The 22,269-nt window shown below is 47.0% G+C and overlaps 2 protein-coding genes and 1 pseudogene across 2 annotated transcripts; 2 read left to right on the top strand and 1 right to left on the bottom strand.

Moving 5' to 3' along the window:
- The first annotated feature begins 1,467 nt into the window (after window positions 1-1,467).
- Cdsn (corneodesmosin) lies at window positions 1,468-5,576 on the top strand. Its single transcript, XM_026414334.1, has 2 exons — window positions 1,468-1,552; window positions 4,039-5,576. The coding sequence occupies exons 1-2, from the start codon at window positions 1,468-1,470 to the stop codon at window positions 5,574-5,576; spliced, it is 1,623 nt and encodes a 540-aa protein (XP_026270119.1).
- A 4,100-nt stretch (window positions 5,577-9,676) lies between these two features.
- C8H6orf15 (chromosome 8 C6orf15 homolog) lies at window positions 9,677-10,901 on the top strand. Its single transcript, XM_026414337.2, has 2 exons — window positions 9,677-9,743; window positions 9,973-10,901. Exons 1-2 carry the CDS (start codon window positions 9,677-9,679, stop codon window positions 10,899-10,901), a joined length of 996 nt encoding a protein of 331 aa, XP_026270122.2.
- Window positions 10,902-11,509: 608 nt separating this feature from the next.
- On the bottom strand, window positions 11,510-17,390 carry LOC113200782 (small ribosomal subunit protein uS7m-like; annotated as a pseudogene).
- Between the last annotated feature and the right edge of the window lie 4,879 nt (window positions 17,391-22,269).

Genomic DNA, 22,269 nt, shown 5'->3' on the forward strand with positions numbered 1-22,269 from the left:
CAAGAGTTCAGTAGTCCCACGTGCCTAGTGGCTTTAGCATCAGACAGCACAGATACAGGACATTTCCATCGCCATGCTGGCCACAAATCCAAGGCAGGTCAGGAGGCAGAGAGAACAGGATAGACCAACCAAAGGGCTCCAAGGACAGAGCTACCTTTGTGAGGAGACAAGAAGTTCTAGAAATGGGTTCAGGTGAGGGGAGGAGGACTTCACGGGGCTGGTGGCTGTTTGAGGAGACTGGGTAGGAGGACAGCCTCCTGGGCCCCTCCCTTTGATACTGATACTCCCCTACTCTCTACTCTCGGCAACAACGGTGAGAAATTGGTCAGGGTGGGGCCAGGACCAGAGCAGGAGGGAGGGAGATGCAGTGGAGGAGAAACCACCACCTCCCAGCAGATCCCAGGGCTCTTTGCCTTCTGTCTTTCATGAACTCAGGAGACTACCTGGGCCTCCTTTATCCCACTAAGACATGGCTAGCTACTGCTTCCTGTTCACTCATTCAGGCCAGAGAGCCAGCTAATGGGCTGCCAGGCCACCACCTTTCCAATTAGCCTTATTAGCCTCTTGCTCACCCTGAGAAGTCTAGGTCACCACCTTGGGGGAGAGGCTGTGAGTGGCTTGTGAGTAACTGAGGCCCAGCTATGACAGGGGTCCCCAGCCCAGGCCTCTTCCCAGGCTGAGTCCTGTCACCCAGTGCCCCTTATACTGTCCTTGGAACCCCCCTCAGAAGGGAGATGCCAATGAGCTGGCTTTCAGAATGTGGATGTGAGAGGGAAAAGGTTCACTCACTGATAGGACACATAATGGGTAAGTGACAAGCAGGCACTTGAGCAGCAGCAGCAGCAAGAGACAGAGGTGTGGGGGCAGATCTTCATATCTGAAGAAGGGAAGTAGAAGCTGAGTAACAGGAGCCCAAGGAAATGGACAGACCTAGGGCTGTGGATGGGAACCCAGTGGGGCCAGAACCATGCAGCAGGGTGAGGTGGGGGCTGGAGCAGGGGTGGGGTACTTCCCAGGCACCAAAGGGAAAGCTGAAATGCCCACATCTTCGAGGGGAGGGAGGATGGGAGGATGGCAGTCGGACAGGCCAACCTGGGAGGCAGCGAGTGAAGGAACCGGAGACTGGGTCCCAGGGTGAGAGTGGTGGCACCAGAGTGGGTAGCCATAGGGCAGAGCACCTGGTTCCAGGTTAAGCAATGAGGAGCCAGGGCAGGCCGGTCGGGCTGCAGGATCTGGGGCCCAGTGGCCATGGGTCCCCCACACTGTAGCCACCGCTGTTGCTGAGTAGGCAGATGCCCTGGCTGATTACTTCAGCTCCTCGGGCCACACCAACTGCCCCCAGGCACCCACCCCTTCCGCCCCTCCTCCCCTCTCCATAGTGACTCCTGCCCAGAGAATGTCCAGCCCTAACATAAAGGCCCTGGGTGTCCACGAGTTGCTGTCAGTCAGAAGGCCACGCCATCTGAGATGGGCTCCTCTCGGGCACCCAAGATGGGGTGTGTGGGAGGGCAAGGGATGATGGCATTGTTGCTGGCTGGTCTCCTCCTGCCAGGTAGGAGGCTGGGGGCCCTGGGGGTGGGAGGGTAGGGTGGGAGAGGAGGAACACAGACCCAGGGGCAGGGAAGGCTGGGGGAATCCAGTGCCTGAGGAGGGTCTAGGAGAGAACCTAGCGAGGAAGAAAGGCAGGGGCTTTGGAATCTGACCTTTGAGTCTAGGGGCTGCTCTTCATTACTTTGTTACCTCAGGCAAGTTTCTTAAACTTGCCTTGGTTTCTGACACTCTAAGGTGGGGTTTAAAATAACACCTAGTACTAATTTTCCCTTGTGTCTCAAATTAGCTAATGTGTGTGACAAGTGTTTTGGAAGCTCTAGAGGGCTGTATCAATGTTGTGGTTGTCATTATGGAACACTAGTAGGTGAAGATTGGATATTTTGTAGTAAAAAGAATTGCTACCATTTTTGGAGGTTCTCGTTTCTGTTTTTCCGTACTGCAGATTGAACCCAGGGGTGCTTAACGACTGAGCCACATCCCCAGCCCTTTTTATTTTTTATTTTGAGACAGGGTCTTGCTAAATTGCTCAGGGCCTCACTACACTGCTGAGCTGGCTTTGAACTTGGGATTCCCCAAGCTGCTGGGATCACAGATATGTGCCCCCAAGTTCTGTTTTGGAATTATTTTTAATGTGTCAGACACTGTTCTAGCACTTCAAATATAGTAGCATTTTTGATTATAATAAAAACAATAAGAGAAGATTTACAGTTCCCTTTTTAGAGGTGACACCAAGGCTCCCAGAGATTAGGAAACTGGCTCAGGATCATGGTTAGAAGCAGTTCAGCCAGGATTCAAACCCCAGGCTGGGTAGTTTTGGGGCCTGTACTGTTGACCATCAGGTGTTTATGGCCCTTGAGGCTTTTCTGTGACCTTCCCCCCTTGGTCGGGTGGGCAGGTGGAGAGCAGGGTGCACAGCGTCTGGGGGAGCAATGGAGGAGGCGGGGAATGCTAGATGATTTCACGTGGAGTGAGGGGCAGTGGCAGAGCTGGTGCATAGAGGGGATTTCTTTTTGAGGAGAGACCAGGGATGCTGCAGACTCGAGGTCTGGTTGCTGGTGGAGAGCTCAAGGATGAGTAGCAGTAAATAATGAATCATAATGTCTAACGATTTCTGTTTTTGAAAGTAGGTGATCTCACTCAGTCTCATAATAATGCTGTAAGGAAGGCAGGACAGATTTGGCCTCCCCGTGTGTGTGAAACTCAGAAAAGTTTAATGATCTGCTAGTGTGGGCTCTGTCCATGCCATCTAGGACCCAAAAGGACAAAGGTGGGCAGAAGACATTTAGGTAATAGAGAGTGGTGAAGACAAACTGGGGTAAGCTGAGCCTGGGGGTTAGGAGCAGAGGATTGGTTAAAGAAGAAGTGATTCCACAGTTGAGGCAAATAAAGGCAGCAGGAGTCAGATACAGGGCTGGGTGGGGACAGCAGGTGCACATGTGTGAAGGCTGGGTGGGGAGCAGGGAAAGCTGATAATGGTCACGTGCCTCCAAGGAGGGTTTCATGCTGGTGTCCCTAGGCTGGGCCAGTGAGAGCAGGGGTGGCTTAGGGCGCGGTGTCCTGTCACACTGGTACCAGCAGGTTCTGAAGCAACAGGTGAGTGCCCCCACATCCGTTCCCCCACCCAGCTTCACTGGCATGGTCAGCACTGAGACAGGAATCAGGAGTTCCATCCTCCCCTCAGCCTGTTCTCTAGGAGGGAGCTGGTGACCAAGTGTTACCCTCTTCTTTGTGTTGGTCCCTCTGCCACTGGGTGTCTCTTTTCCCATTATTATTATTATTATTATTACTATTTTTTTGTATTTTCTCTTCCCTTTTTGGCCTTCTATTGTTTCGCCTTCTATCTTTTCTTTCTGTTTGGTCCCAAGGTCTGGCCCGGGATTTTTCTCCTCCAGATTTCCCTACCTCTCAGGGTTTCAGCCTTGCCACTGTCTTCTTTTTGACCTAGTTGTTCCTGGACCTGTCTGTTCACATTCTTCACTCTCTGCCGCTTACTCCTCCAATGCCTCCCCCTTTGGAGGCTGGCTACTTCTCTAGTAAATGTTGAACTTCTTCCCCACCCAACACCACATTCCCAGAACAATGAAACTGCCCTTATTCTGCCATCCTGATATCCTTTAGAGACAACAACCACTTCTCCCTCCCTTTTCTTCTGCTGTCAAAATCTCATGTGGCTTACCTGTCATCCCAGCGTCGTGGGAGGCTGAGGCAGGAGGATTGCGAGTTCAAAGCCAGCCTCAGCAATTTAGCAAGGCACTAAGCAATTCAGTGAGACCCTGTCTCTAAATAAAATACAAAATAGGGCTGGGGATGTGGCTCAGTGGTCGAGTGCCCTTGAGTTCAATCCCCAGTATCCCCGCCCTCAAAAAAAATCTCATAGGCTCCACTCTGGAGAAATCAGCATGGAGGAGGACTTGGGATTGGTCTGAAAGGTAAGAGAGAAAGCCAGGCTCCTCTCTGGCCCTTACTGACGGCTACTTTCCTCCCCAGGAACTTTGGCTAAGAGCATCGGGACCCTCTCAGATCCCTGTAAGGACCCCACACGAATCACTTCTCCGAACAACCCATGTCTCACTGGAAAGGGTGGCTCCAGCAGCTTCAGTAGCCAAAGTGGCTCCAGCAGCTTCAGCAACTCCATTTCCAGTTCCGGTGGCTCCAGTGGTGGCTCCAGTGGTGGCTCCAGTGGTGGCTCCAGTGGTGGATCCAGCAGTTCTAGTATCTCCAGTGGTGGTTCCAGTGGTGGCTCCAGAGGTGGCTCCAGTGGTGGCTCCAGCGGTTATAGTATCTCCAGTGGTGGCACCAGCGGTGGTTCCAGTGGTTATAGTATCTCCAGTGGTGGCTCCAGTGGATCCAGTTTCTACCAGGGTGGTTCTGCAGGATCTGCATTATTTAAACCAGGATCAGGATATCCCAAAGGAACAGGGGATGGCTCTGCTCTACCGGTCAATGATAAGTCTCACATGTCTGGAGGAAGCTCTTCCTTTTCCCAAACCTCTCAGATGTCCAGCAGCAGTAGTCAAAGCAGCAGCTCCAACCTGCGTCCCTGTAGCTCAGATGTCCCTGACTCTCCCTGCAGTGGGGGACCCATTGTCTCACATTCTGGCCCCTACATCTCCAGTTCCCACTCTGTGTCAGGGGGGCAGAGGCCCGTAGTAGTGGTGGTGGAGCAGCATGGCTCTGGTGGCCCTGGAGTGATTCAAGGTAGCCCCTGTAACAATGGTGGCCTCCCAGGCAAGCCCTGCCCCCCCATCACATCTGTACAGCAATCCTATGGTGGCTATGAGGTGGTAGGTGGCTCCTCTGACAGCTATCTGGTCCCAGGCATGACCTATAGCAAGGGTAAAATCTACCCTGTGGGCTACTTCACCAAAGATAACCCTGTCAAGGGGTCTCCAGGGTCCCCGTCCTTTGCAGCTGGGCCCCCCATCTCAGAGGGAAAATACTTTTCCAGCAATCCCATCATCCCCAGCCACAGCTCATCTAGTTCCAACATATACCAGTCAGGAGCCTCCTCAGCCATTGCATTCCAGCCTGTGGGCTCTGGTGGGGTCCAGCCCTGTGGAGTCGGCTTCACAGGACCTAAGGGACCCTGCTCCCCTTCTGGCTCTGGAGTACACATCAGTTCTAGCATATCCAGCAATTCCGGTTCATCCTACCACCCCTGCAGTGGTGTTTCCCAGGGTCCCTGCTCCCCACCAGGCACTGGCTCCTTAGGAGGCAGCTCCAGCTCCAGCTCCAGCTCCAGCTCCCTATCCAGTGGCAAAATCATCCTTCAGCCCTGCAGCATCAAGTCCAGCTCTTCTGGTCAACCTTGCATTTCTGTTTCCTCCTCGACATTGAGTGGGGGTCCCGATGGCTCTCCTCAGCCTGATCCCTCTGCTGGTGCCAAGCCCTGTGGCCTCAGCAGCCCTGGAAGGATCCCTTGCCGCTCTATCCGGGACATCCTGACCAAAGTGAAGCCTCTAGGGCCCCAGCTAGCTGACCCTGAAGTTTTCCTACCCCAGGGAGAGTCACTTGACAGTCCATAAGTCAGCTTTTTGTACACATGCACGGGCACACACATATACACATGCCATCTCCCAGTTGGGAGACATCCAGGGGCCCAGACATGGGGTTAGCTCATATCCTCTCCTAGAAGAGCTGCTCTGCCTCCTCCAGTATTCCAGTGTTGCAAACTCTCCCTTATTACCTCTTCTTTCTTCATCTCCTATCACTCACTGGCCCAGATGGTAGACTCCAAATCCCTTTCCCCATTCTCTCCTACATCTTAGATCCCATTCTACTGCAGTGCCATTTCTACCAGAACACCACCCCTTAAAATTTCCTTGGGTATTTCTTTGAGATAGTCCATTAACAAAACCCACCTACTCAAGTTCTTGACTAGGAAACCCCTGATCTCTGATGCCTGAACAAGTTATTCCTTCCTTTGCCAGATAAAGCAAAGTCCAAATTGTTACCCGAAGATAATGATCATGTTTCACTGACCTATCTTCACCATCTGCTCAACCAAACCTCTATACCACCGGATGCTGTTTCCAACACACTCTTGCATCAAAAAGCCAGCCCTCTCCCTGGCTGTCGCTTCTCTCAATGCTGAGATGCTGCCCTTTGTGAGACACCAGGGCACCTGCTGAGAATGGAGCCATCTCCCTGCTTTCTCTGGATCCTGGACATGGCTCAATAAACTGTGTGAACTCGATGCAGAATTTTTGCCTTCTTAGAGTCCTGGGTCTCCTCCTAGGACATGGGTGGTGAACCTCCTGTGCCTCTAGAGGTCTCCATGTCGCTGTTTCCATTCATAAGTTGGCCCAGTATTTCTCTCATGCCTTACAGCTACTCCCACAAAGAAGGAAAACAATAAATATTTGTTGAACTGAAAGCAGAAGTTGCCTGGTTTCCCAGACCCTTCCATCCACCTTCCCCCTCTCTCTTGGCTCCAGGAGATCCAGTCTCTCTACTCCCCATTCACACTGGAGTCCTTTTCTCCCTTATATAAAATCCTCATTATTTCCTTCCCCTCTCCACCCAAGTTCTGTCTCCTCTACCATTAGCGTGCCTCACCTTCTAGACGCCATCCTCTCTGGGAGTCCCCAGCGTTGATGACTTCCTGGGTTTCTGGAACACCTGGAACTCTGGGAAGCTTAGATACAACAACTCAGACCAGATTCCTTGTGAATGAATAAGAGCCTGGTTGTTCTGGGAGCTGGGGGCGGAGAGGGTGAGACAAGATAGGAGGCTGGCAGGAAGTGCAGCCAAGCACGTTGACTCACTTAACGAGATCCCAGCCCATGCAGACCAGAGCCAACAGTGTCCTCTCTGCTTCCATACACTTGCTGCCTCTGCTGTGGATCCAGAGTGAGAGCTGTGGTCGGTTAAGAGGTTAGAGTGCTCAAGTGCAGAAGGGAAGGTAGCCTTCATGGAAAAGAGAGAGAAAGTAGAGAGTATGGACGGGGTCATGTAATCTACATCCTGAGATGGCAGAGGAGAAGCTGAGGTTGAGGATGCTCTTACATTCCAAGGAGGGCGGGGGGCACTATGTGTCCCCGTAGAAAGGCCTCATTGGCCACTTCTCAGAGCCCCTGCTTTGCTGCAAAGAAATCCACCCCTATCCTAGGATCTAACCTTTCTCCTCCTTTCAAAGTGGAGTAGGCTTGTACTGAATTTAGAACTGCTGAAGTTCCAAGTTCAGAACCAGCAGCAATATGTTACATTGACTAGAAATGACTTAGGGCAGCTGAACCAAACTTCAGGGTTGATTGGAGACAAAGTAGGGCTCCAAAACAGTCCTATTTCTGTCATTACTGTAGAGTCACCCTTGGTTCAGCACCTGGTCCCCAAACTTCAGTCAATGGCAGGATTAAAGGCCCTCAGAAGTTCTCTAGATGGGAAAAGTAGGGGAGATAGGCCCTGTGATATGGCGACTCTAGTTTCTGAAGTGGATCAGGTTAAAAGTTTTGCAAAATTGCTGGATGTTTCCCAAAAGGGGTACTGTGCTCCCTGTACTATAGAATTCTGTCACTCTTCCAGTACCTAGCCCACAGGGTCAGAGGATGAGACCAGATCAATAAAATTGTGTAACAGCTCACATTTTTCCTCAGGCAACCAGTGAGCCTATCTAATGTGTGTGTGTGTGTGTGTGTTGGGGGGGGCGGTTTCCTAGAAGAAATGAAGAGAACAAAGGCATTTGTGTGTGTGTATGTGTGTTCCTGATGACTGAATCCAGGGCTCAGTGTATTTCTCCCACTGAGCTATAGGCCAGCCCTTAACTTTTTATTTAAACATTTAAAAAATATTTGTATTTCACAGCCAACTTTCTGTGCCATAACAAAATACTTAACTTTAAGTAATGTACAGTGAATAGAGGTTCATTTAACTAGGTTCAAGAGCATGGAACTAGCAACTGCTAGGCTCTGGTGAGGACCCCCCCCACCCCTTGACTGTATCCCAACATGTCAGAATTGCATGTGAGAGGGAGAGATCACATGGCAAGACAGGATGCCAGAAAATTCCATGGTCTGGCTCACTCTTTTTTTAAAGCACCCATTAGTGAATTAGTGGGAACTAATTCACTCCAAGAGTCCAACATTGATCATCCCAATGACCTAATTGCTTTCCATTAGGCCTCGCCTCTAAAAAGTTTACCACTCTCAATACTGCCACACTAGGGACCATGCTTCAGTATACGAACCTGTGGGGGACACATTCAAACCATATGTAAAACAGCAATATTTAAAAATGGACAAAGAGTTAACAGACCCTATTCTCCCACCGCTCTGCTGCAAGTCATGGCCATTTGACAATAGCATTTAAATGTCCAGCTCTATTGTTCCTTGGAAACAGCTGCTCTCTCTCAGTATTTCATACATTTTATGAACATATCTGACCATATGCCCAACACCCCCAACACCACCAAAGATGTCCATGTTCTCATCATTGGAACCTGTGAATATGTCATATTACATGGCAAAGAAAAATAAGGTTGTGTATGGAGTTAAGGTTGTTAGTCATTCTACCTTGATTTAAGGGGATTATCCTGGATTATTTGGGTGGATCCAATATAATCACAGGTTTTAAAAAGTGCATATGGGAGGCAAAAGGAAGACACTTGATACAGTGTGAGAAGAACCTGGTGTTTGGGAAAGATAGACCATGTTTGGAATCACCAGCCAAGGAATGCAGGTAGTCCTAGAAACTGGAAAAGGAGAGCTAACAGATTAGATTGTTCCCTAAAATCCTGATGACATCTTGATTTTTAACCTGGAGACTTTTTTTTTTTTTTTTTAAACTGGGGATTGAAACCAGAGGGGCTTTATCATTGAGCTATATCTCCAGCCCTTTCATTTTGAAACTAAGTTGCATAGGGCCTCACTAATTTGCCCAGGCTGGCCTCTAATTTCCTGTCTCAGACTTCCCATTTGCTAGGATTACAGATGCATACTACCACACTTTGGTTGAGACTCATTTTGGACTTTTGACTTCCAAAACTGTAACATAATACATTTGACTTCCAATACTGTAACATTAAGTTTGTGGTACTTTGTTACAGCAGCAACAGGAAATTAATTCACTGTCATCTCATGGATGGGAACTAGTTTTATTTCCCTAGATACAGGGAAGGAGATATGTGTAGAAGCAGTTCCTCAGATGGGGGGGCCACTCCGTGCCCCAGAATCCCCTGTAGGTGGGGTTCAAGATGGAGATATGGGCATGCATGAAGGAGAGTGCTGGGTGAGAATGATCTGGATCACAAAGAGAGAGAAGAACCAAGTGTTTCTATTACTGATGGAGGCAATGAGGATGTTGGGACCCCCAAGGGTGAAGGTCCTAGTGGGCCTGATGTAGGGACTAGGGAAAGGCAGATCTGGCAACCAAGAATGAGCTGTGGGCCAGAACACCTGGATCAAGAAGAGGCAGGGAGTTTTAGGAAAGGAGCCAGGCATAGAAACACCCAGCTTTCTCTGGGACATTCAAGTGACACCTGTTGCCACAGACTGAATCAAGAATGAGGGTGGACCGTGAGATCTATTGTCTCTAAAACCACTGGCCCAGCCTGTTTCTTCTGTCCCCCACCCCACTAACAGGATAAAGGTGCTGTCTTGGACTGAAGGAGATGCTGGAGACGAGCAGGATGCTGGCCCCTGTGGCAGGGAGTTGGGCTCCTCTGGGCCTGCTCCTGGTCTGTCTGCATCTCCCAGGTATGAAGTCCATGCCTGGTCCTTGGGCAGGAGGGGACATGGGCCCCTCCAGAGCTGGAATGACAGGGAGGGTAAAGGCAGCAGGATATACACAGAGGGTACAGATTTGGGTCCCCGAAGAGATAAGAATTGGTGTTGGGGAAGTGAAGGGACTTTTAGTGAAGAGAATCAGGAAAAGGAGGACATTTGGTACCAAAATGAGTCCATTGACTGTCTTCCCTTCCCTCAGGCTTCTTTGCCCGGAGCATCAGTGCCATGGAGGAGAAAGTTTCTCCCCACTTGGGGACAAACTTGCCTCTGCTGGGACAACCTTCCTTCACTGGTCCCACCAACTATGGACATCCTCAGCCGAAACCAAACTCTGGGTCTAATGACTTAGAGAGAGTTCCTCTCAAGCCCAATGTTTCTCCACCAGATGGCTCCCAACCTGTGGTGCGGAGGTGGCCTCCATCCTGGGGGCCTCCTCTGGGGTTCTGGCAATCTGAGGATCCTTGGCAGGTGATGGATGCTGCAAACGAGGACCAGCTGGGAGAGATGCCACCTGAAGGACTGCCTTACCTTTCCAGTGCTGGTGCTGTCCCACTGGGTGGCCGTCCTTTGTCTGTGGCATCCTCTGCTCACCCAGAAGAGCCTTCATCTGAGACTTCACTTCTCCAGAAGAACTCAGAGTCAGGACAGCTGCCACGTTCTAATCTGCTGGGAGCCCAGAGACAAGCTCTTTCCCAGCACCCTTTCTGGTCTCTCATCCATAGGCTTCTGCCTGGCCTCCCCTGGGGGACCCTGAATCCTGGTGTGTCCTGGGGAGGCGGAGGTCCTGGGACTGGATGGGGAACAAGGCCCATAGCACGCCCTCCTGGAACCTGGGGTATCCATAATCAATTCCCAGGTAGCATCTGGGGGAATATTAATCGGTATCCTGGAAGCATCTGGGGGAATATTAATCGGTATCCTGGAAGCATCTGGGGGAATATTAATCGGTATCCTGGAAGCATCTGGGGGAATATTAATCAGTATCCAGGTACCAGCTGGGGGAATATTCATTTGCGCCCAGGTATCAATAATCGGTTTCCTCCAGGAGTTCTTCCTCCTCCTGGCCTCTCTTGGAACACCCCAGCTGGTTTCCCTAATCCTCAGAACCCTGTTGAACAGTGGGAGTAGAGATGGTGAGAGGAACCCCGAGTCAGAGGAGGGAGTGGAGTTTCAGCCCCTCATGATACAAGTTGAATCAGGTTCCATCAGCACTTTCCGACATTATCCCCATTTTTACCTCCTCCCTTACTGCTCCACGCTAATCTCCAATAAAATATAAGCAACTCTTGAATTTGCTACTTGTCGGTGTCTTTGTTTCTGGGTATAAACTGAAGTGCATTTGGTCCATCCCCGTTTTCTAGCCATCCCCATGTTTCTCTAAGGTTCCCTGTGAACTGACCCTCTCTTGTCATCCCCATCTTTGTGAAATATCAAAGCCCAGGTGTATGTGGGTGGAGCCTCATGGTCTCACCTTGTCTGGGTGGGAGGGCTGGTTTCAGAATGGTCTGCCTGGCCTCCCCTGGGGGACCCTAAATCCTAGTGTGTCCTGGAGAGGGGGAGGTCCTGGGACTGGATGGGGAACAAGGACCATAGCACACCCTCCTAGAATCTGGGGTATCCATAATCAATTCCCAGGTAGCAGTTGGGGGAATATTAATTGGTGTCCTGGGAGCCGTGGGGAGATATTAATCAGTATCCAGGCACCAGCTAGGGGAATATTTATTTGCACCCAGGTGTCAATACTCAGTGTCCTCCAGGAGTTCTTCATCCTCTTGGCTTCTCTTGGAACACCGCAGCTGAAGTCGGAAAAGGGGAGGAGAGGTAGAAGGACTCAATGAGAGGACACCTGCTATAGGAGGGAGGGAGAAGGACAAGAAAGTGAGCACCAGGGCCAGGTGGGATAATACCCTTCTATTCATAGAGACACAGAGAACCAGAGGTCACCTGTCTATGCTTATCTTTTATTCCCCAGAAAGTCACACTTCTTGGAAGTGGAGATACATGGATCTCCTCCCTTACATGCATCACTTAGTGCATTGTGCCCCGGAGAACCACACCACAGACTTTGAACATTTGTTGAGTGCATAGTAGCCCTTGAAAGAAAAAGAGAAAAGGGAGCAGAAAGGGAGAGAAGCTTGGAGCCAACAATCCTGCCTACAGGAACATCTGATACTTTTGTTCCCACGGGATGACATAGTTTCTGTGGTCACACTGATATTTCTCCGGCCTCCCTCTGGTTTTCCCAGGAGCTCAGCATCCTTGAACAGGAGTTGGTGTGAGGACAGTGGAGAGTTAATCTACAAAAGTGCAGAAAGAATTTAGCAGGAGGGGCACGGAGCTGACTGGGTCTCTAGATTCTCTTTTCCCCACGCTGTCTACCCCGCTCTCAGTGTGCAGGTATGTGTGCTCCATACAGCCCGGGAGCACCCCAGGTCCAGGAGACTAGACAGCATGTGGGAGAGAGAGCAGGCAACAGGAGGACCTACGTCAGAGCCCTAGAGAGCCACCTGCCTGAGTGAGAAGGTGCACTGGGAATTCCTTTTAGGGACCCTCCCCCCTCAGCCCACCTTTTCCTTCATCAACCCCTTCTCCATCGCCTCCACCTCCTTGCCCAATTACTTCCCCTACTTGGACTATCTCGTTTTCTCCTCATCCTAAGGCAAGGATGAAGAGCTGTTATCGGGCCCAAGATCATTCTCTCAGGCACATTTTTTTTTCCTGTCCCTCTTTCTGGTTGCCCCCTTACTATAATCACTCCTATTTGCACTTTTAAATTCTGTATCAGAAATCCCCTACTCTGTTCCCCAGACTCATTAGTGTAAACACCAGTGAACAGGGACTTTGTCTATTTTTCACTGCTGCATGCCTGGCACCAGAAACAGTGTCTGGACCAGGGCAGGTGCTCAGCAACACTGAAGGAAAGGGTGAACCTCCTCCCCATCTCTCTACAAGTGCTCTAGTTTGGACCTGGAATGTCCTTTAAAAGCTCATATGTTAAAAACTTGGTCCCCAGGGTGGCATTATTTGGAAGTGGTGGAAACTTTAGGGGTTGGTGCCTTGTGGGAAGTATTTAGGTCATTGGAGGTGTGCCCTTGAAGGGGATTGTGGGATCCTGGTCCCTTCCTCATTTTCTTTGCTCCTGGCTTACCATGAAGTGGGTGGTTTTGTTCTGCCAAGTGCTCCCACCATGATGTGATGCCTTGCCACAGGCCACACACACACACACACACACACACACACACACACACACACACACACACAAAACAGGATCAGCTGATCATGGTCTGGAAGCTAAATTGACAGCCAAAAGAAACCTTTTCTCTTTATAAGTTATTTCAAGTATTTGTTATAGTAACAGAAAGCTAATGCACTAAGCCTCTGTCATTTTCTTTCTTCTTCTACTTTCCTGAGCCACATGACTGCACACAGAGCTCCATCTGCACTCCTGCTGTGGCCTTCCCACAGCCTCACTGATATTTCCTCTTATATCTCATTAAGCCCTTCTCAGCTCATACCATACTCTGCACATTTCACCGTTTAACCTTCTATTCATGATGAAGGTATTATAGGATTATTTTTAGTGATGGAGAAACTAAGAGAGAAATTTTACAAGAAACACAAAATTTTACAAGTGACACAGGCAGTGACTTCAAGCTAATTTTTCTTATTATCTGTCCAGGGAATGTTCAAGTACAATATGCAATTAACAGAAATACCAACTAACTTTTATTATCTGTGCTAGATTCTGGACAAAGTGTTTTTACACACACCCTTCCAGCTAGTCCTCCTAAGAACTCCTCCAGGTCCTGCAGGGCCCCACGTGCAGGGGAGATACTGAGGCCCAGAAAGGAGGGCAGGGCTTGTATGCAGGCAACACTGAGCTGAGGGGGTGAAGTTCAGCACTGATGGCTTAGGAAAGCTGGGTCTGCAACAGAGGAGGGTCTTGGGTAGCTCTGGCCAGTTCCATCAGAGTGGTCTTTGGCTTAAGGTTAGTTGTTGCTTAAAGGGAGGAGGTTGGTAATTTGCCATGTAATAAAGATGCCAATATTGCAATGGAGACTGCTGCTGGTGTACTGATCTTAATTTTAATTTTTTTATTTTGGTATTGGGCATTGAACCTAGGGGCACTTTACCACTGGGCTACATTCCCAGTCTTTTGAGACAGAGACTAAATTGCCCAGGCTGGCTTCCAACTTGCCTCAGCCACCCAAGCCACTATTACAGGCATGTACCGTCATGTTCAGCTGATTATTACATTTTTATTGTGGTTATTGGTGGAAATGGTGGCTGAAACAGCAAGAATCATTTCTCCTATCCAAGAGGAAGGAAGCTATAGGAGAAAAAACCCTTGTCCAGAAGCTGGAAGATCACATTTCCCCTCCTGCCTTACAACCTTTCTTGCCATGCCAGTTTAAGAGAATCTTTTATCTCTGTAGACCTTAGTTTTCTTATCTGTGGAATGGGATGAAAGGAGCTGTACAGCCTACTTCACAGCGTTGTTATGAAGTTTAATTAAGATGGTGACAGAGTTGGGCTGGGGCTGAAGCTCAGTGGTAGAGCACTCGTCTCACATGTGTGACGTCCTGGGTTCGATCCTCAGCACCACATAAATAAAATAAAAGGTATTGTGTCTGCCTACAACTAAAAAAAAAAAAAAAAAAAAAGATGGTGACAAAGTGCATTAGAGACTGAAAATCTCTGAGCAAGCAAGGGGGATTGATGATAATGCTGCACATTGTCCCAGTGAGGCTGCCCTGGCAATACCACGTAGGGTAGTTCTTAGGCCACAGTGGGATAGTGACGTGGCTGCAATTAACTCTGTGGTTGAGTTTGGGAGGGGTCAGTGTGATGCTCCCCACGGGGAATCACACTCAGGAGAAGAAGTCCAAGATCAAGAAGGGAGAGGTGGCTTCTCATTTAAATATTTTATTCCTTAAACAAACCACCTTTGGCCATTCAGATTTTTTTTTTCTTTTTCTCTCCAGACAGATGTAATGAATGTAGTTCTGTATCACATGCTACAACAGCTCAGGGTGAGAATTTTCCTTCCTTTTTTCGTTTCTTTTCTTTTCTTGAGTACTGGGGATTGAGCCCAGAGATCCTTTACCACTGAGTTACCCCCACACACACACACACACCAATCCTTTTAATTTTTTTTGAGACAGAGTCTTCTTAAATTGCTGAGAGCCTCATTAAGTTTCTGAGTCTGGCCTTGAATTTGGGATCCTTCTGCCTCAGCCTCCTCAGTAGCTGGGGATTATAAGAGTGCAACACTGTGCCCAGTTATGGTGAGATTTTTCTAATAATTTTTTTTTCTGATACAAAACTGTTTCTTTTCATATTACCTAAAGGCCCACACCAAGCTGAGAGAAGAAAAGACTGGGTACTAAGTTTCTTGGAGTAAATTCCTGTTGATATGTCATCTCTTTATAAGGAGATGTGGCAGGAACAGCCAGTTCTAGCCCCACAGAAAGATTAATGGGCAATAAACATGCTGCTCATCACTTTTGTGAGGTCTGCCTGCCCTTAAAAAGGAACTATACCCTTAACCCTAAGGGATTTTTCAGTGTGACAGTGATTCATGTGGCTTCCTATGGCAGAGGCCCCTGAGCTCCTCCTGGAACTTCTATTCTCCTGCCACCCATGGTAGTGGGCCAGGGAGCAGTTGGCCTCCGCCATCTTGTGCATGCCGCATTTCCTCTTGATTCCAGGTCCCTGGTTGCCAAAAGCCTCTAGGAGTTTGTGTGACAATTTCCTCTGGCCTCCGCATCTTCAGGTGGTTATTTTCTCAGTCCTCAGTTATCATCCACTACATAGCAGGGAGTAGCAATGTAAGTCATCTAGGGACACAGGGACCTGGTGGAAATGTGGCCTTTGAGGATGGGTACCAACCCCATGACAGGCTCAGAGCTTTTCAGAGGAAGATTATGGAGGGGTTGAATTTGATGGTTGCCTGTTCCTCTGCACAGCAGCATGGTACTTCTCTAGAAGCTTCCTTCTTATAGCTTACAGAGTCTGTGTCATGTACTTCATTTTCTGTTTTCATCATCACATTGGTGAACTTACTAGTTACTGGGTCTGCAAACGGTACTGATCACTGAGCCTGCAAATACAGAGCTTGTTTCCTCACTGGGACAGCTTTGGTGAGTTGAGTCTTCTTGAGCTCCTGGTCATACTTCTCAGTGAGCTCAGCCACAGGGTTATAGTTGTGTTTTTTGTCAATTATGGGATCTAGGAACTCAGGACCATGGCAACTCCACCTCACCTGGGTTAACACTAGGAGCTTCCAGACAGCACACTGCAAATTCAGGGCCACGCCCAGCTCCCCTCCTTATTACCTTCCTTGTAGGTGACAGGATAAGTATGGATTTATGATCCATAGGGTCATAAATCTGCATTTCACCCCACTGATCTGGGCATAATATTGTATCATTCTGAGGCCCAAAAGAAAGAGCCCAAAGGAAGCACTCACCCTCCTATCATCTGTCACAGTCTGGCGCAACCCCTTATGGCATGGCTTGCCTGTCAGATGTGACACTCTGGGTGGTAATAATAATAGCTCCCATCATCCTACATTTACCATGAACTAGATGTGTTGCAAGATTATTTCAATCTTAACAACATTAGCCTGCAATCCCAGCAATTTGGAAGACAGTAGAAGGATTACAAATTCAAGGTCTTAGCAATTTAGCAAGGCCCTAAACAACTTAGCAAGACTCTGTCTTAAAATAAAAAATAAAAAAAAAATAAAAATAATAAAGTAAAATAAAATAGAAAGGGTTGGGGATGTAGTTCAGTGGCAAAGTGCCCTGGATTTAATTCCCAGTGCAAAAAAAAAAATAAAAAAAGAATTTTTTTTTCTAAACTTTAGGATGTATTTACTCTCATTTCCATTTTACAGGTAGGATAACTGAGGCTTAGGTAACTTCCCCAAGGTCACACAGTCAATAAAGGGTTGAGGTAGGCTAAGGTACTATTTGAACACTGCAGGAATGGGTGGGAAAACTGCAGAGAGCAGGTGAAAATAAGATTCTATAGCTCCCACAGCTTAATTGCCACTTGGGGTCCTTCCTTCAACAAATCCATTTCCTGTTTTGGTTACTGGGGATTGAACCCAGAGGAGCTACATCTCTGATCCTTTAAATTTTTTTTTTTTTTTTTTTGAGACAAGGTCTTGCTAAGTTGCTGAGGACTTATGATCTTCCTGCCTCAGCCTCCTGAGTTGCTGGGATTATAGACATGCACCACCATGCTGGCTCACATTTCATCCCCCTTTTTTATTCTGGTACTAGGGATTGAACTCGGGGGCACTTAATCACTGAGTCACATCTCTAGCCCTTTTTATTTTTATTTAGAGACAGGGTTTTACTAAGTTGCTTAAGGCCTCACTAAGTTGCTGAGGCTGGCTTTGAATTCATGAGCCTCCTGCCTCAGCCTCCCAAGCCACTGGGATTACAGGCATGTGCCACTGTGCTCAGCCTTCACTCATCTTTCATGTCACTCAGAGGCCACCTGCTTTTGTCTCTCTCCCTAGACCAGGCACTTACCTCTGTTCCTCTTACTAGTCAACCTGGAGGGTGTTTTCAGTGTGCTTCCCTCTCCTTTGTAGGTCAACATTCTCCCTTTGCTCTCAAGGGACTTGTGCAAAGACCCCTGAGACACCTTTGCTAACCCATATTCCTACAAGTCCTCAGGAGTATCTACTGTGTAACAGGGTGTTGCCCTAGACATGCAGTCCAGGATGTTGGGAGGAGAAGAGGACCATCAGGTCCCATTTAAAGAGCATAAATCAGTGTTTTTTAACATATTCACAGACTTGTGCAACCATCATCATAATCAATTTTAGAATATTTTCATCAACCCAAAGGAAGCCTCATCTAACAGCACTCACTCCCCATTTCCCCCTCTTCTTCCTCCCCCTTCCACTTCAGCTCCACCTACCCCAAACCCTAGGTAACTACTAATCTGCTTTCTGTCTCTATGAACTTGTCTATTTGGGACTTTTCATGTAAATGGCCTAATGCATGTGTGGTCTATCATGATTGCTTCTTTCACTTAGCACAGTTTTCCAGGTTGGCCTATGTTGCAGCATATAGCAATACTTCATCTCTTTTTTTATTGTCAAATGCCTTTTTAAGGGGGATGGGTGTAACTTAGTAATAGACTGCTTGCCTAGCATGAGGCCCTAGGTTAAACCCCCAGCACCACAAAAATTAATTAATTAATTAATTAAAACATTTTTCCTTTTTATTCCATTATATAGATAAATCACGTCTTATTTTCCAATCATCAATTGATGGCTATTTTAGGCTGTTTCTATTTGTGGGCTATTGTGAATAATGTTGTTATGATTATCTGTGTACAAGTTCTTGGGTAGACGTGTATTGTTGTTTTTCTGAGATATTTACATAGGGGTGGAATTGCTGAGTCATATGGCAACTCCATGTTCACTGCCCCCATGCCCACCCCCCCCCCCAACCCTTTTTCAATCCTGGGGATTGAACCCAGGAGTGAATTACCACTCAGTAGCTGTGTACGTGGGTTGCAATTTTTCTACTTTCTTGTTAACACTTGTTATTAACTTTTTATAATAGCCTAGTGTGTGCGAAATTGTATCCCCTCGGGGAATGACACTCTTTAAAGGTGCTCATCTTTCATAATATTAGAATTTTGCAACCTATTTGCTTTTTTTTTTTTTTTTTTTTTTGGTACTAGGGATTGAACCCAGGGGTGTTTAACAACTGATCCCCATTCCCATCTACCTCCCCCACTTTTTTTTTTGAGACAGGGTCTCACTATGTTGCTCAGAGCCTCACTAAATTGCTGAGGCTGGCCTTGAATGTATAATCCTCCTGCCTCAGCCTCCTGAGCTGCTGGGATTATAGGCATGCACCACTGTGCCTAATTTGTAATCTATTTTCTCCTACTAATATAAAATAGCTTTAAAATATGTGTTGGCATGGATGTATAACCAATGTGATCCTGCAAATCTATACACGTGGAAAAATGAGAATTCATACCCTATTTGAATCAAATGTATGATATGTCAAGATCATTGTATTGTCTTGAACAACTAATAAAAATAAAATAAAATATGTGTTGGTTTACATTACATAATCCATTTTCCTTGCATTATGATATGTTGATGTGATCTATAGCATCATTGAATTTTGTGCATTCCTTTTTGTTATTATTATTATTATTATTATTATTATGGTACCAGAGATTGAACCCAAAATCACTTAACCACTGAGCCATTTTTCAACCCTTTTTATTTTTATTTTGAGAGAGGGTCTCGCTAAGCTGTTTAAGGCCTTGCTAAGTTGCTAAGGCTGGCTTTGAACTTTCAATCCTTCTACCTCAGTCTCCCAAATTGCTGGTATTACAGGTGTGAACATTCAGCATATAATTCCTTTTATGATTATGAAGTTAGTTGTATTAGTCACGTTTACATCACTTTGACCAAAATATCTGACAGGATCAATTTAGAGGAGAAAAAGTTTGGCTCCATTGCTCTGAGCCCAAGGTGAGGCCAGACCATGCAGAAATGCTTGATGGAGAAATGCTGCTCCCTGCTCATGACAACCAGGAATAGGAAAGAAGGAGGAGCCTGGGGACAAGATTTAATCCCCAAGGGTGCACTGAGAGGGACCCACCTCCTCCCACCATGCTCTACCTGCCTACAGTTACCATTCAATCCATTCAAACTAGGATGGAATAATTAGGTTACTGCTGTCATGATCTAATAATTTCTCCTCTGAATATTAAGACAGAAATTTTTGGGAGACACATCATATCCAAACCATAAAAGCAGTCTAGATATTTAATTTTGAAGGGAATGAGGAATTGAGTTGATGTGGTTAGCTCTCCTCTTTAGGGATTTTTTGGTACTTATACTGATACTGCCTTCTCTTGCATTCTTGCTTCCTACATTGCCTCTTGCCAAATTTTTTATTTTTATTTCTGCACCAGGGATTGAACCCAGGGGCACTAAACCATTGAGCCACATCCCCACTCTTTTTTATATTTTATTTTGAGACAGGGCCTCACTAAACTGCTCAGGGCCTCACTAAATTGATGAGGCTGCCTCAGCCTCTCCAGCTGCTGGGATTACAGGCCTGCGCCATCACACCCAGCAGCGCCAGATGGGCTTATTGCTGCTAAAGTTTATGCATATAGTGGGGCTGCTTGACTTTCTCACCATTCCCTGTGAGTTTCCTTTCAGCTTACATAGATGAAAATAAGCACCTACCTCTGCCTTCTGAATGGACACATAATTAATAGAACAATCAAAATGAACAGTTTCCTTTTTTTCAAAATCAATGAAAAAAAAAAACTATTATTTCCTGTTACAGCCATCTTTTGTGCTCTTTATATAAACTTTAATTTTTTGAGTATCATAACGATCTCAGGGCCTCCCATAGTCTCAATTTACTTCAACCAACCATAATTGTCATTTCTCTCTCTCAGCACCTTTTTATGCTCGGTCATCTCCTAAACAATGGGAGCTCCTTTAAGTTGGCTCCTTTTTAGCACTTTCCTTGACTCACTCTTTCTTTCTTTCTTTCTTAATCCTTCCTTCCTTACTTACTTTTTCAGTGTTAGGATGGAACCCAGGGATGCTCTACCATTACACACCCAGAATCTCTTTATTTTGAGACAGTCTTGCTAAATTGCCAAGGTTGGCCTTGAACTTTCCATCTGAGCAGCTGGGACTAAAGGCATGTGGCACCATCCTTGGCATTCTTGAAGATGTCACTGCTTTCTGGAAATGTCAGATCCTAGTTCTTCCCTTCCCTGATACACTGTCTCAGCTACTGTCTAGGCCCTGCATTCTAAGGGGCTCTCATTTCTTTAGGTGGAGAATAGTATCTGAAAACAAAGGCTGGGTGCTGGGGGTCCACATGAGAGTTGGTGGTAAAAACACTTTCTCTTTGGGGCTGGGGACATAGCTCAGTGGTAGAGCATGCAAGTAGCATGTGTGAGACCCTGGGCATGATACCTACACCTAAGTTAGACAATTGACATTGTTGGCTAATTTAAAAGATATTATCACATCCTACTTTTATTAGAGCATAGGTGTCACCATGAAGTGCTTAGTGATTTCCCATCTGTTATTCTTACCTAGCTAGGGCCCATGTAAGTTATAGTCATTTAAGATGTGTCCTGCTGCATCCCCCCAAAAATGATATATTGAAATCTTTATCCCCAATACCTCAGAATGTAACTTTTATTTGGAAATAGGATATTCAAAAAAGTACTTAAATTAAAATATAGTCATTAGGGTGAGTCCTAACCCAATATGACTGATGTAATCCGGACACCAGATATACACAGACAGGGAAGCTGATGTAAAGACACAGGGTGACACCATCTACGAGTCAGAAGGCCTGAAGCCACCAGACGCCAAGACAGAAGTCTGGCACATATTCCCTCATGGTCCTCAGAAGGAACCAACCCTACTGATCCCTTGAATTCAAATTGCAGACTCCAGAACTACGAGACAATACATTTCTGTTGCTTAAACCACTTAGGTGATGGTACTTTGTTACAGCATCCTTAGCAAACTGATACACATTCTTCAGTGAACATCCTCTTTGACTGACATATCTCTAGGGATCACCTAAGTTGTTTCTAGTCATATGCAACTAAGAGCAAATGGCTTTAAGAATTTTCTTTCTTTGTTTTTGTGGCGCTGGGCATTGAATCCAGGGGTGTTCTACCATGGAGCTATACCACCAGTTCTTTTTTTTTTTTTTTTGAGACAAGATCTTGCTAAATTGCCCAAACTGGCCTGGAATTTGCAGTCCTCCTGCCTCAGACTACAGGCATGCACCCCTTGTCCAGCTGCTTTAAGATATTTTCTTGAGAGCAGGTCAAATTATTTATTCATTTATATAGTGTACTTCTTATCTATAGGCACTGTGGCCAGAGGGAATGAGATGCATTGGACTACTGAGGCCCCATGTTTATATAAAGAATATTGAGGGAGAAAGCTTTGGATATATGAGGGGGTGGGGGACAGTGGTAAGAAACATGTGAGAGGGGCTGGGGATGTGGCTCAAGCGGTAGCACGCTCGCCTGGCATGCGTGCGGCCCGGGTTCGATCCTCAGCGCCACATACAAACAAAGATGTTGTGTCTGCCGATAAATATTAAAAAATTCTCTCTCTCTCTCTCTCTCTCTCTCTCTCTCTCTCTCTCACCTCTCTCTTAAAAAAAAAAAAAAAAAGAAACATGTGAGACCTCGAGGGACAGAATCTGGAACATTTAAATAACTGAAGGGAGCCTAATAGCAGCCCAAGGGGAGGGACTGGCCAGATCCTGCAGGGCCCATGGGCCCTCTCAGGGATTTGGGCATTGAGCCTTATCTGAAGAACCATGAGAATTCCAAGTTTCAAGCAGGAAAGTAATAGGATCATGTTTGCCTTTAAAATGGTTTTCTGAGCCAGATGTGGTGGTGCGTACCTGTAATCCCAGTGGCTCTCAGGGTCTGA

This window comes from Urocitellus parryii, chromosome 8 (genome assembly GCF_045843805.1).
Source record: "Urocitellus parryii isolate mUroPar1 chromosome 8, mUroPar1.hap1, whole genome shotgun sequence".
Lineage (NCBI taxonomy): Eukaryota > Metazoa > Chordata > Mammalia > Rodentia > Sciuridae > Urocitellus > Urocitellus parryii.